General features: G+C 44.7%; 1 protein-coding gene across 11 annotated transcripts in view; it reads right to left on the reverse strand.

Annotated features, from left to right (window-relative positions):
- The window catches only part of birc6 (baculoviral IAP repeat containing 6), a 150,424-nt gene that overhangs the window by 50,243 nt on the left and 85,220 nt on the right, over nt 1-14,961 (reverse strand). For all 11 annotated transcript variants that reach the window (XM_080450167.1, XM_080450172.1, XM_080450166.1 and 8 more), the window contains 2 exons: nt 13,487-13,651; nt 12,718-12,895 (listed from right to left, as the gene is read on the reverse strand). In XM_080450167.1, coding sequence (XP_080306293.1) covers nt 12,718-12,895; nt 13,487-13,651 — 343 coding nt within the window. The remainder of the gene's footprint in view (nt 1-12,717; nt 12,896-13,486; nt 13,652-14,961) is intronic.

The raw sequence follows: 14,961 nt of genomic DNA on the forward strand, positions 1-14,961 counted from the left end.
GGGAATCCAAGCTAATCGAAACTGCAGGCTTTCCATTCCTGGAAAGTTAGCATGCTATAATGGAAGATATTATTCTCTCGTCAATAAAAATAAATGTCCACAGCTCTCCTCTGAGACAGAGCATTTGTTTTACCTCATTATCATGAGAATTAGTGTGGACCAATTAAATGAACATACTGTAGGTTGAAAATGGGTGAAGTCGTCCTTTAATGTCCAGGTAATGACACATAGGATCTCCCTCAATGCAGTCACAACAAACGTGTTGAGACAGGATAATGACATTAAATGGGTATTCATAAAACCCTGCATGCACTTATTTGTTTACCAGAAGCGGTCAATAAAAATGAGCCCCCGAGACATAACCTGGTTAGCATCGAGTCCCAACTCGAGGGGCGAACTGTAGAAACGTTGTGTGGGCCGGTTGACGCCATGGGGGATGGCATCTGCTCCATTACCGACAGTACAACACAGGCGCAGGCCTTCAACGTGAGAGGGCGGAGTGAGTGGCTAATGCTCTGACTCAACGCCACGCCTGGCCCATGCCACGGTCTTGCTCATCCCCTCAGGGGTTAAGTGGACAGTGGAAACAGCTCTCTGGAATGTTGAGACTCTGACATGTTTGCTTTGACCTGCACATACTGTAGTCGCCAGTTGTAGGCTGAGCAAAACGTAGTACAGAGTACACATGGTATCAAAAGCATGAACTGGTAGGATCATTGAACACGTTGTCGCTTTGACCAAACATTTCTGGAACTACAGCTTGGGAGGCATGCGTTTCAGACACTTTGAGACTTTAACTACGCTCAAAATACATCTATATGGAAAAATTATATATGGTTTGAATTGATACCAAACTAACAAATAATGGTGAATGAATGTGCAACAGCGACATTTAATTTGTCATAAAATTGTGAAAATATTTTAAAACAATATACCCTACGTGGGGGCTCAAGCCAACGCGGATTGTTAGAAGTTTGGCAGTTTCCGGGACTTATTTGAATGAATAAAACGTTATCACCATCTGTATGGTAAAGAATGTTAATATACCTAGCACATCTGCAGTGGCGGGAGCTGGTCTCCCTACTTTTCCATTGAGACATTTTGAGCCTGGTGTCAGGTAGGACACCTACTAGTTGACAATGTCAATAAAGTTATTTGAAGCTGGCGACACACTGGATTGGTCACCAGGTGTGCTGCAACCTTAATTGTAGTTCGGACATCATTGCAATTACACTACCAGTTGATCGGGAGAGCCATGAAACCTATGGATTGTAGCTTTAAAGATAACCAACAGGTTTTTATGACAACGGCAGTTCAATTTAAAAAAAAAATTTGCAGACATATTTCAATAGCTTACAGTGAGTAAACATATCATTGGTGATGATGTTTGGACAAACTGTTTCAGCACCACACAAATGGATAAAATGTATAATGCATTAACAAAATGCATTAAAACACAATGATAACATAACTGACAAAAAATGACCAGAGTTATGTTTAATGTGTTGTTGCATCTCAAGCAAGTTTCAAGTGAACCGAATCCAATGGCTCACTCGGAAATAAAATCTGCAATGGCATGCTTTGGAGGTCAGCAGTAATGTCAAGCGTACCATGAGTCAGAAGTCAATGAGCTTGGACATGGCAGACCACTGGTATGGTCCTTTAAGCACTAGCCTATGCTGTTCCTCCAAGGGCTTGATTGCCAGTGATGGCACAATGACATTGCAAATGAAGGCAAATCAACAGCGGAGCCGGCTACTCGGGTGCTATTCCCTTGGTAACTTGTTCCAAAAGGAACAGACAGTCCCCTAGGGAGAGAGGAAGGGGTCTGGTGGATGGAAGGACGGAGGGGCAGCTGATCGTTGCAGCATCCCTGGTTTATTGACCTCCTGCGATTCAGCCGCGGCACTCTATTACCCCCGAGGTCAAGATAACTGCAACATTGAAACAATAAATAATTGATCTGCCTCCGGGGAGGAAAAAGATGGGAGGGCAGGGTAGGGGTAGGGTAGATGATGTCGAGCCTACCTATTCACATGCACAGGGCCAGTGAGTCAGTCACTGACGATGCTCTCATCCCACCGCCCCTTCCCACCATCCCTCATCTCTGAGCCACCTCCTGTCTGTCTGCGTTCCCTCCTCCAAACCTCTTCACAGGTCTGCAAGCATAGTGGTGCCTGACAAAGGGCTAGGCTGAGTATTTTAATGTGGAGCTGTATGAGGGTCTATTCTTTTCCTTTTGCTCGTCTTCCATCTATTCTCTCATTTGAGCGTGTTATTTCCCTCCTCCTTCGTATCTTCCCTTTTGTTTATTTTTCTCATTGGGGGTAGGGGGTGGGGGGGTCAGCAGCGATAACGGTGGCAACTGTGTGTGTACCGAACCAGCCCCCCACAGCAGCGGGAGGAGGAGGAGGAGGAGGAGACGGCAGCAAGCGTGAGCACTGTCATTTCCCCCCTCCCCTCCTCCGTCCCTTTCCCTCCCACTCTCCCTTCTCTCGCTCTCTCTCGCTCATTCTAGCGCTCCTTCTGCCATTGCCACGGCTATCGGAACAACGGCCTCCCTCGCTCTCGAGATCGCGCCACTTGGTTATGCAATGCACAGTAGTTCTCCCACAGCAACTAGTTTGCGCTGGGGACCGCCACGACACGGCTGCCAGCGGCTGCAGGCTCGCGTGGACACAGCGACGGACGCCTGGTGTTCCGACTCACGTCGCTCTCTACATAATCATTTTTTTGCGCTCCCTCGGATTTTACTGCTGCCTCTGTGGAATATCACCTGCCGGTGGGTCTGACTTGCTCTCTCCTAGAGATCTGCGTATTCTTCCTGAGCACAACGGAGCCCTTTTCTTTTTGGTACAAGCGGCGAGAGCTGCTGCGAGCGCTCATCGGATCCCTGAGAGTTTATCCATGCGCGGCTGTAAGCGGTGAGGTTCAGCAGCTGGTGACAGGCATCACTGAGAGGCACTAATTGCACTGTTCACCAAGCAGAGGAAAACAAGGCAAAGGAGAGGAAAGTGAAAGAGAGACAGGGCAACTGGGGTGTGTGTATATAGCTATATTTGATTATAGCTGATCTCTCTTTGAGCAAATAAGAGGGTCAAAGAGCCAGGAGGAGGGGAGGGGAGGAAGAGTTTGTGGAAAGCAGAGAGAGGAAAAAAAGAGAGAGAAAGTAGGGAGGGAGAATGGGGAGAGCAGTGGGGAGGGGGGGGAGCAAAGGGGAGAGGGTTTCTCCTCACTCCTTGAATGGAGGCTGCTAACACTTCAGCTAGAGTGAAGCAAAACTGGGGATAAGACGGCAGCGGAAAACAACACGACTCTTCTGAGGGGGGAAGGGGGGGGTGTCCGAACCTGACAGGTGGCGCAAAGCACTGACTGAGGAAGAGGAGAATTCTTCTTAGATGATTTTCGCTGGAAAAGGTGTCTGCGTACGCTGTTGCTGAGCACAGAGGGGCAGTCGGGAGAGTCTCTTTCTCTCTTCCCCTGGCTGCCTTCCCTCGCTCGCAGGCAGCGAGACGTCGGCAGCACGTTCAGCCTCTTTCCCCCTTCCCCCCTGGATGCAGCCAGAAACCCCCTACCTTCCACTACGAGGCCATGCTTCTCGGACCCAAAAAAGAATGCTGGATGATGCTGCTCTGCACCTTATACGCCTTAGGGTAAGACACTTTTCATTTTTACGATCGCATTTTTCTCACAACAGCTATTATTTTCATTTTAATGAGTATGACCTGTCTATATCTGAGACTGGAGAGGATTACAGGGGAGGTGATTGTAGGTGGTGTTGACAATGGTCAGGTCTTTTAGCTCCGCATTCCTATCTGAGCTCTGGCTGTTTACATTGTGGCTTATGTATTTCCCTGGTGAGCTGACACCGTTTCTAGACCCCTGTCAGTAGCTCCCAAGGACTGCTCCATGGGGACAGCACACATTATGTTGAGGACAACTACTTACATGTTCTAGAAGCTCAGGAGGTGGGGTGTGTATGTGTGGGGGGTCATTAACTGCTTTCTGGCGGAAAAGGAGGGCGAGCAGAGACTATAAATGGGAGCATTAACTCATGCTTATTTTGACAATGCCAATGTTATTGTACACTGTTGCAGTTTAACACTTTCATTGCAGGTAATTCATAAAAGGATCTGCCTCCTAGCTTGCTATTGTTGTTGGTGATGGTGGTGGGGGGGGGGGGGGGGGGGGTCATGCATGCACAGCTCCAGCTACAGTAGTTCATGGCAGGTCATAAACACTGCCGTTCATAGATCAATCTCTATTGCATGGCTATTGTTTTCTTCAATTTGCCATTGATTTCCTCTTCTGGAGGAGAATTATGCTTGCATGGCTGACTGAGCCATGGACTGTTTGGCTGTCATTGTAAAAACACAGGTAGACAAGCAGCAAGGCAGGGACCGCAGAATAGCAGTGGAGCTTCAGAAGCAACATCGAAATTCAAACCACATAATGCATATTCTTACAGGTCTTCATTGCAGGTTTCTGTAGTCGGTCTTTCCTTTTTTATGAATGAATACCATCCTTCCAACATGGTGTCTTTAATTCCTGTTTTTCCCACCCCCCCCCCACAGATAAATGCCATCATTGCCGGGTCAGCTCAACATCAGGACCATGGGCACGACGGTCATCACTATTGAGGAGGTGCGGGAACTGGAGGGCAAGGAGGAGCAAGAGGAGTCTATCTTGGCCATGCTAGGCATCATTGGCACATTCCTCAACCTCTTCGTCATCGTCTTTGTTTACATCTACACCACCCTGTGAAAGCCAAACTAGAGTGTCATCGAGACTGTAGCCGAGACAACCAACTGGAAAATAGGCTTTTGCTGGATTAAGCAGTGGGTAAGGAAGGTTGCTAAAAGTCAAGGTTTGCTGGGAGAAAGTGAGACATGGTCACCTTCCCCAAAGAGAGGAGAAAATTGGACACGTTGGCCAAGAATGCAAATGAGGAAGCCATATCGTCATGTCACAGCCATGAGCCAGGGAGATAACAGAGGGTTAGAAGTCCCACCAGGAACAGAGCTATGCTGGAACCAGGAAGTCCAAAGCCGGAGAGACTGGCCCAGACCTGATGAGGCCCCAGCCAGGTCTCACTCCCCTGGGGGTAAGCATGGACAGTGTAGCCTGCGAGGAACCGGCAAGACATGTTTTAATTCATTTCCTTTGACTGCTGGACTCGTTGGGAGAGATGAGTCAAACATGACCATCTTCTGGACAAACCCAGTGCTTTTTCCATTTGATTGATTCACCTTCCTGCAGCAATGGACTGACAGTAACTATTTCTGGACTGGTCAGTTTGTTGAGTGGTGTCGCGAAGCACAGAGCCTGCAGGAGCTCTCAATGCTGGGAAGCCATTCTGGAGGAACTGTCGGCCACTGCATCCAATCGATAATCTTCAGGGGCAGTCGTTTTTACGGCCTCTGGGCCACCGTCAAGGAGTGCGTTTCCCCAGCAACGCGGCACCAGCAGCTATGTTGAGCTGCCCGTCGTCACAATCACACACTCCATACAACACACACCCAAGCAGAAATAACAACTTCTCATTATCAAATGTATCTATTTACAGTAAACCACGTGTTCAATATGAACTCATCTGCAAGGACACACAGAGGCAAGAGACTGCCAATAATTAACACATTTCTATTCAAGAATACACCTGCTACTACTTTCAGCACCATGTCGAGGACGTGTTTCTATTCAAGTCTACATCTGCTACTACAAAGCCAAATTTCCAACCCGAGAGATACATAGTTAAATGGAAAATTAAAAAGGATAAATGATATTTTTTATAATAAAATAATAAATGATCAAGTCTTTTGTGATGAAATCCTCAGAAGGTGAAAGCAACTAACAATTAATGGAGAAGGTTGAGCTGATTTACTAATACTTTTATGATGGAGGTAACTGCTACTCTTTCCACCTTTTGGAGTTGTTTGGGGGGTTATGAAAATGTCCCTTTTGATGTATTTGTTCACATTGATTTCAGGGTAGTGTCAGTAAGCCTCTTTCTGTATGGACAAAATGGCAAAAACAAAACAAAAAACACAAAAGCTTTTATAAATATATGAATAAACTCTAGATGTACTGTGCAATAGGGGACATTTGAACAATAAAATGTGTATATCAATTAGAATAGCCTCAAGTCTTATATGCGAGACTCAATGATTGTGTGCGTGTGTGTGAGAGAGAAAATTAATGAAAAGATTAAAGGTTGGTTATGTCAAATTGAGTGGGGGAGGGAACCGCGCGTGTGTGTGCGTGTGTGTGTGTTTCTCAGAGAATTTCAAAAATGGGGGTTAAGGTAATTCAATTCCCTCTATTAGGATGCATAAGGCATAGACTTACATGCAACATGGATGGCCCATTACCGGACCTCTCTTCTCAGAGCCCTATTACAATTCTCTGAGCATCTTCAGGTTTAAAGAAAAAAAAGGTCAGGGTTGATTCACATGTGATGTACATGAAAGAAGTCACCTCCTCTGCCAGGTGCACATGGGGTGTTGCGTCTTGCTCGTTTGAACTTTAAGGCATGTTGACCACTGCAGTACTCGGGAGGGAGAATGGAAAATATGTATTGAACTTGGCCGATTTGTTTCCAACTCTGGTGTCAATGCAGTGATCTGTTTTGAGTGTGTGTGCGGCTCTGTGTACGGGAATCAATGGAGCCCAAGGACGTATGAGACAGCCGTGACGGCAGAAACTATGAGAACTGGAACATTACAGGTAATTAGAACCTGGGTAATGCCATACGCTACACAGACCAACCAGATGGTGTAATAAATCACAATGCAAGCCATGTACTTTCAGATAACACACCACACACACAAAATCCCCTCTAGGGGAAGAAATAAATCACTATATTTTATCTCACTAAAGGGCTGCAACAGTAATCGATTTACTAGATTATAAAAAATAATCGATTTCAAAACAATTGATGCCATATTTTTGGCCATATGTGTGTGATGTGATATTATTTAGTTCACATCATTGACAGTCTTCCATCCTACTGTATGATCAAGGTCTTCTGGAGAAACAAAACTTTTCAGCCGTTTGTCACTTCAGCTTTGTGCACAAGAGGAATTGAGTTGGACAGTCAATTATTAAACATAGGAGGATTTATTTTGTGTGTCCAATTATTAATATCTAGGCTTGATTACAATTTATGTCTACAGATAACATTCAATTGAATATATACACATGCAATAGTCTTTTATGCAATACAAACATAAAAATACATCCTATGTTGTGGGTACTGTACAGGTCTTTAAATAGCATAAATGGACAATAAAGTCCAGTTGGGCTGCAACAGTTATTCGATTATTAAACATCACTAATTGAAAGGTTTTTACAGCAATTCTCTGATATATAACAGGTATTGTATTTTTTAAAATTTTGAAGAAAAGAAAATAATTGATAGTTGCAGCTCTAATTCTTTTATCTCACATGTGAGATTAGAGGGAGAAAGTGGAATATTTATAAGAGTGTGTGAATGCATGTGTACACGTGCACAACATAGACGATTTGAGTGCCTGTTAGGAACAGAGGCAGAATCTCCCTGAAACAAACTTCCACGCGTTTCAGAGAAGACGAACCACTGGAAGGCAATGCTCTATGACGACCACAACTACCATGACGACCGTGGCTACTTCAGTCGGGAATGCCCTCTCCCCCCGGGGCACCACGCACGAGTGAGCCACTTGAAAATACGTGAACGCACACTTTTGTTCAAATTCCAAGGAGGCAAGTAAGGCACACGGTAACAGAATAGAAAACCTCCATAAGTGAGCGGGGGTAGATTGCAAATATGCAAATCTGCAGAGATAGGAAGAGATAATGAATAAAGGTGGCACGCTTAGCATTCACCTTGCACTACTGCTGTTAACAGGTCTCCCTATTGGGGAAACCCTTCAAGCGTGTGCATGGGCTGTTTAACTGTGTGTGCATTTGCGCACCAAAATATGCATAGGTAAATAACAAGTACAGTATGTGGAGCATGTCACATTAGGTCCTGGTATCCTTGTTGTATTGTCCACATATTCACACAGTATGCTCTGCATGATGGTCTCTCCATGTGACCGGGGTGGTCTGAGGTCATGAATCATCATGCCCTGCCCTCTAAGCGAATACGCTCATGTTCAGATTACCCACCGATCGACATGAATGATTAGCTCAAACGGCTACTCCTCAATGGCGCTGCCTGTTGCAGCCGCCAATAGCTTTAAATCACATCTGCTTTGGTATGAGAGCAGATGGATGGGAGGCAAGATTTGGATGGACAACGCAGAATGTGCTAAGAGCTAAGGTCTTGTCACAAAAAATACACATCTCCAACCCCAAAAAATAATTTCCAATTAAAATAAGTTATTACAGTGGTGGCAATAAAAGAGCATTACCTCTCACTAATGTTTTAAGTTCCTGTGATGGAGTGCCAGACAGAAGTGGCAGGGTCACTAATGCGTCCCAAAAGGCTTTGCCAAGACACCGGTGACTAATGTGGAACAATGTGTGCCGCGCCTGGGACCGGGGCAGAGAGCAATGCAGAGGCGTGTGGGCCACTGGGGAGATTAGGGGTGCGAGGAGACGAGGGGGATAAGAGTAAGGGGCACGGGTTGGAGCTCTGCTTAGTATGGGTCGTCAGAGGCTTTCCACTCGCGCCTCTTGTTAGGGAGCTCTAGGGTGTGCTAAGCTTCATAGACGAGAGGAGGGCAGTATCAAGTGTTGTACTGAGGATGAGGAAGGAACAGGCTAATGATCCTATAGCTCAAATAGGCACTATGGTATATAGCTAATGATGTTAGGCTTTAATGCAATGGTTAGACATTTCCCCCTTAATGACTCTGGAGTAGGATATGAAAAGTGATTACAGATTATTCTTCCTTTTGCGGCAGAATTTCCAATATCTGGTTTGGCAATATACATAATGTACGTTACATTCAAAGGAAGCTTACATACAAGTGTACTGAAAGCAACAATGTACCGTAATCAGTGGGATAAAACAGGACATAGCCCTTTTCGCTGATGTCCACTCTTGTCAAAAACTACCAGATTATCTTTGTTGTGAAGCTCAATTCCACGAGAGAGGGGATTAGCCCACAATAACAAACCTCTCAATCCTACCAACAAGTTTCACAATGAAAAAGTGTCCATTACACAGTGGCGGTATAAATGCCGCAATCTCAAGTCTTTCACTACTGAAGAGACTCCACTCCAAATGCTCAGATATAACCTTCAGTGGCTGTTTGTAAGCCTGTGCATGCACCATGCTGGCATGCTCAAGCCAAAGTGAACAAAATTCCATGCAGAATTACCGCACTATAGAGCCAGAGCAGCAGGACGGCAGGCTATAAATCTTTGAGCCGAAACAAAGACCCCAGCAGGCAGCACTCTCTCCCACACAAGACGACACACACTACTACTGCTTGGAAGTAATGCACAATTGCGGGCTAATGTAGTGCATAACGCTCACATCTCAAACATTTGACATTAAGCGCACACACACACGCACACAGCAACACGCAAATGCACAAGAGCCTTGCTTAAGCACAAACATGATATGTGGTGGAGTAGGAGTCACAAACGCACATTATACACATTCAAAGACACACACCGCCGGGGGCAAACACATTGTGCCTTATTCTTCTGCACAAATCTGCACAAGATCCCCCATACCACCCTCCTTACTTAACCTCAAACGAGACAAGGCATACACCAATCCTCAGTGTTGATTTAACTCTGAGTGTACAAATGGACCCTTATGGTCCCAGTTGCTTCAATTTGTACATACTGACTTAAATGAACAATCCATATCTACTGTACAACCTCACAACCCGTCGCGACTGAACTTGAAGCTCACCTATTTTCACATTTTCGCCTTTACTGACATGCCTGAAGTAAGGACACCGGGTTGAAAGGGGTTAACAGTGTTTGAGGTTGTGGGTCTCTTCACACTTTTTCATTAGCAGCGCTTCTCTTTTTGATATTAGAGCCCACAGATCACGAGCACCAGAGATAGAAAAGAGGACGGTCAGGGAGCATGAGAAAAGATGGTTCATGGAGTGATAAGAGCTGGGATAGAAAAGGATGGTCAGGGACTCGGGGGGGCATCAGAGCAGGGATAGAAAGGACGGTCAGGGAGTGATAGAGCTGGGATAGGAACAGTGGCTAGGGAGCCGTCTGCTTCCATTTTGAGCCAACATGAGGAGACTTAACTAGCCATCGCACATCGTTGATTAACGCAGCAAAAGCCATTTGTTATTAAATTGGGTGTTAAATGTGTTCGATGGAGATTCGGCTCGTTTGCCATTTTAAAAGGCAAATGTGCCATTAAGGCCACAAGACAAGACAAGACAGACAGAGTGAGAGGGAGAGAGGGAGGGCGGTAGGACGGGGGGGGGGGGGGGGGGGTGAGAGATCGGGAGACAAAAGGAGAGAGAGGGGGACTGAGAGAGAGGGAATGAATGAAGGAGCTGTGTACTTCATGTAATTTCATACATACTGGCACGCAGACACCTATGAGTAGACACACACACTTAGCCCCCACCCACACATACACGCACACACACTAGTGTTTGTGTCACAGGCATTTACCAGATAATGAGAAGCAATTACAATACTCATCATTTTATCTGCTGTTATTTAATTATGAGACCAGGGGCACATTAATGCACACCAGCAGCACACACGCTGCTGTGAACAGAAACATGTTAACAGCATCGGACACAGTGGGCTGGTGCGCACACACAATATACACACACACACAGCTATAAATGGCTCTGGTCTGATGCACAGCAGCAAGCGTTAACGGAAAGAAGGCAACAGTGGCTGTGAAATCCTTGTGTCTCACACTGCAGGAAATCAAGTCTGAATCAGAACACAATCAACCTAAATTTAGAATTCTGAGCGTAGACGGTGTCGATATTTCATCATAGGGTCTATGGGAGGATGCCACCACTTTCAAAGAAAAGAGCCGTGAAAACTTTGTTCCAAGGTTTCATTCTGCACGCCGTGCCAGAACACAATTGCTATTCTATTCCCAGCTAGTGCTCAAGGTCTTGCAGCAACAGTAGCTGCAGTATCACTGTGAAATAGCAAAACAACAAAACAAATGCCTTCCCCATAAATGTTTGATAATCATCCCAGGATGTTGACAAGGCCACACAGGCTCCTCTACGTGTGGAGATGGCTGTGAACGGAAACGTGATTTATTTTCTAAACTTCAAACTATCAACATGCAAAAAGTCTGCGTAGACCTCGGCTGGATGAGGATTTGTGAGATCGCTGTACACAGGGGACATGGGATTACCTTTGAGGATTACAACTACGGGTATATCTTTCAAAAGAAAAAATAATGGATGATGGATGTGACTTGCTATCTACGTAAACCTTTTTCCACACCAAGCCACGACGACCAAGGCTTATAAATAAATGCTCATAACACGACGGAGGAATCCTTGCCATCAACCAAAGCACGCTTTTTTTGCATATGCAAATAGCCTCTACAAGTTTAATTCTTCACAGAGGATGAATCTTTATTGCTGCACAAAAGGGGCTCCTATATCCAGTCAAATAATAACATTTTCATCAAATTTGACACACAACAATTACCAAACAAACTAAGCCACGAGAAACAACGAATCAAATGACAGGGCCATGTCTTTTCAGTCTCCTGCATGAGAAGACAATTTTAAGGCGATGGGTATTTTTGAAATGGCTCGGTTCCTCAAATTTAAATGGCTGCACATTTGGGGAGATTCACTGGGTAGGTGGCTGATGCACACACCAACAGAAAACACAGATACATGCGCGCACACACACACACACACACAGCAGACAGCCTCACACCGAGAAGCTGCAGCTCCACCTGGTGTTTCATTCAGCAATGATCTACCATGTACGTACGCACGCATGCACTCACAAAAACACCATTTTCAATTCAAACCTTGATTTGAGACACGTAAATGCACCTTCTCAGCCATTTCCTACCATGAATGAAATAATGTTTTACCATGACAGACAGCATAAAAATAACTAAATATTCAGTGCCTCTCTTCAACGGTTCATTGTGTTTTATTAGACAAGCACAAATAACTACCAGACACACATGACGCCACAGGAAATCCAAGCCTATGAGAGAGAATATAAGCGCCACAAGTACAAACTCAATGAAGACAAAATATTTTGACTCATCTCCCTCTCTGTTATAACCAGTGTCCTCAAAAGGGAGTAAACTGGACCAAGACGAAAAGCGTGACAGTATCCAGAAACACTTTCGGCATGGCCCTCACGTTGCACTATTGTTTTGGGAACCAATAAAGCTACACTAATTCACTTGGTTTAGGTTAACAGTCCGTTTCTCATTCACTGTTATAAGACCTGGAACGCATCTGTGTCACTTTAGATTTCTTTGGCTATTCAAAAATAGCAGATATACAAGCTCATAGCGCGGCACCGAGTGCCGCGCTATGAGCTTGTAGATCTGCTATTTTTGAAAAATCTTGAAAACTTTTTTTTATTTTTTTCAAAAAGATTTTTTTTTTAAAGAATCGCCTCAGGTCTTAAAGGGTTAAGTGGACATGCTCTAGAACTGAAATCACAAAGTTCATCCAGGTTTCTGGACGAATTGTTAGGAGGGGGATTGTTGACGCCGTCCTTGGACAGTACACAGTATAAGGGGAAATCTCAGTGCCAGTAAAAAGCAAAAAAAAAGCATAACCATACCAGAGTCGTTGCGTAGGTAGGAGGACATGGCGGGGATGAGGCAGGACTGGCAGAGCAGCTCCTGCAGTACTGAGGGCAAGGCTGTGCTGTTATGCGTCCTGCTGCTTTCCCCTGGAGTGACCTCGCCACTGCTGTGGCCCCCTGCAGAGCCCGCTGGGTTGATATAGCTGGCCAGCACCTAGTGGACATGGCAACATGTTAGCGTCTGGCTTTCTACCTTTTTTTAGGTGGGTGACCACACAACAGATGTAGCACCATCTGTCCATTCCTGAGCCAATAATTTGATGACCGGGTCATCGGTCAATAGTCTCTGCCGGTCATCAAATGAATGGCTTAGGAATGCGACAAAAACTAAAACATCTCCATGAATTCAAGGCTACACGGGGGGGTGTAATTGATAGAAAACAAGTCATTTTGGTGAACTAATCCTTTAATGTAATGTGTTGTACATTTTTATGGTATCCTAAGTATGGGAGACAAAGGTAGTAAGGGAACACACCCCTGTAAAAGTCAAACTTAAAAGATAAGATAAAACAAGACAAGACATTTAACTTCTAAGTACGTGTAATTTCTTCCCCAGCCAGTCTGCATCATCAATTCTTAAACCAATTCTTTCCACAGCTGCAGCGCTACAGTGTATTCTTGTACTTGTAGATATGTGCTGGGAAGTACCAGGAACCATTTCCTACAGTTCCAACCATGTGTTGGCATGGAAATAAAAACCTTGAATAAATCACAGTAAACCAGGTAGGGGGGGGGGGGGGATTACCTGCAACAGGCAGGTGACGTGCTCCTCCTCTAGACGCTGTTTGTTAAGAGCCTGTTCTACGTCCCAACCGGAAGCTGTGGACCCGGTACCGAAGCCTGTACCCTTGGCCCAGTACAGTTGTTGCTCCTCAGTTGTACCTCCGCCGTGACCACTGGACACTTGAGGCTACACACACACACACACACACACACACACACACACACAGACAATAGCATGGATTAAAGCTAAATTAAATCTTGCAACTGAAAATGAATGGAGCCCCCCCCCCACAATTAACACAGTATGAAAAATTATGTTTTAGAAGTATTGTGCCTGCTGTTCTACTTACTGCCAACCGGGTGAAAAAAACAATAATCACAGATTGAGGCTTTAACCTTTGCTTTTATATGAAACATCCAAGACTATTAAGACTTTATGGAAGATGCCTCTGAACATAATTGCTAGTTTGACCACTTCAAATGCTTGAATCTTAAAATAATGACTGAAAATAGAGAATTTGGGTAGATAAATCTATATCCAGCCAGCTCTACGCCAAGTTGGAGACAGTAATGCAGTGTTGGAGGGATCAATTCTGGGAACAGAAAAAGCTTAACTTTTTCTTTCAAGGCTGCAAAAATCTACAGGAGCCCACGTCGAATCATTGACCAGAAAAAGAAGATGGATTGGTCTTGGAAGTACAATCACCAATACTATTAGCTTAGGAGAGAAAACTGGGACAGAGAAACTGCTTTATTTAAACTGATGGGATGATCTAAACACATGACAAACTGTATAGTATTGTTTTCCACTGACAGTCGGTCGAATAATTTGACAATAAACCTACAAGAGCACTTAACTATGTTTAACAATGTATGCTGCAGACAGCATTGTTCCAGTTTTCAAAAGATCTCTCCGGAGTCACACTACTAACTTTTAAAACTGCCTGTATTACTATAAACGGTGCTTCCATTTTGGAGTTGTTCTAGGAAACATCAACAATGGCACACAGTTTGATGTACAGTAGAAGACAAACGGCAGTATGCCACCTGATGTGACAGCTAGCTACCTAGTGTAACGTAACACTGTGAACTCAAGGGGTCACTTTCCAAACGCATCGCACATTAAACAATGTCACTCAAAAGGGCAAAGATATTGGCTTAAGCTTGACAGAAGTTGACCGTAGGGTGTTTGAGTGAGCTAGCCAAGTCCCCCATAGAGCAGAGAAAAAATATATATTTGAAGGGATGTGGTGAGGTGTGGAGGGGTGTCTTCTTCCTCTGTTGTGGGTCACCTTTAATAATGGAGCATTCTGAAGGTCTTCTCAATCATTGTAACTCACGACTTATATGGAATCAACAATCAGAGCCAACCTGAAAGGAGGCCTTTTCTCTATTCTGTTCCAGGTTGCCTATATGTAAAAATAGGTGCTATGGGAATATGTGTAGCCAATACCAAACATTTATTCATGCAAACACAGCTCCAAGTAGCCATTTTGA

This window comes from Gymnoscopelus braueri (genome assembly GCF_963280865.1).
Source record: "Gymnoscopelus braueri genome assembly, chromosome: 14".
NCBI lineage: Eukaryota > Metazoa > Chordata > Actinopteri > Myctophiformes > Myctophidae > Gymnoscopelus > Gymnoscopelus braueri.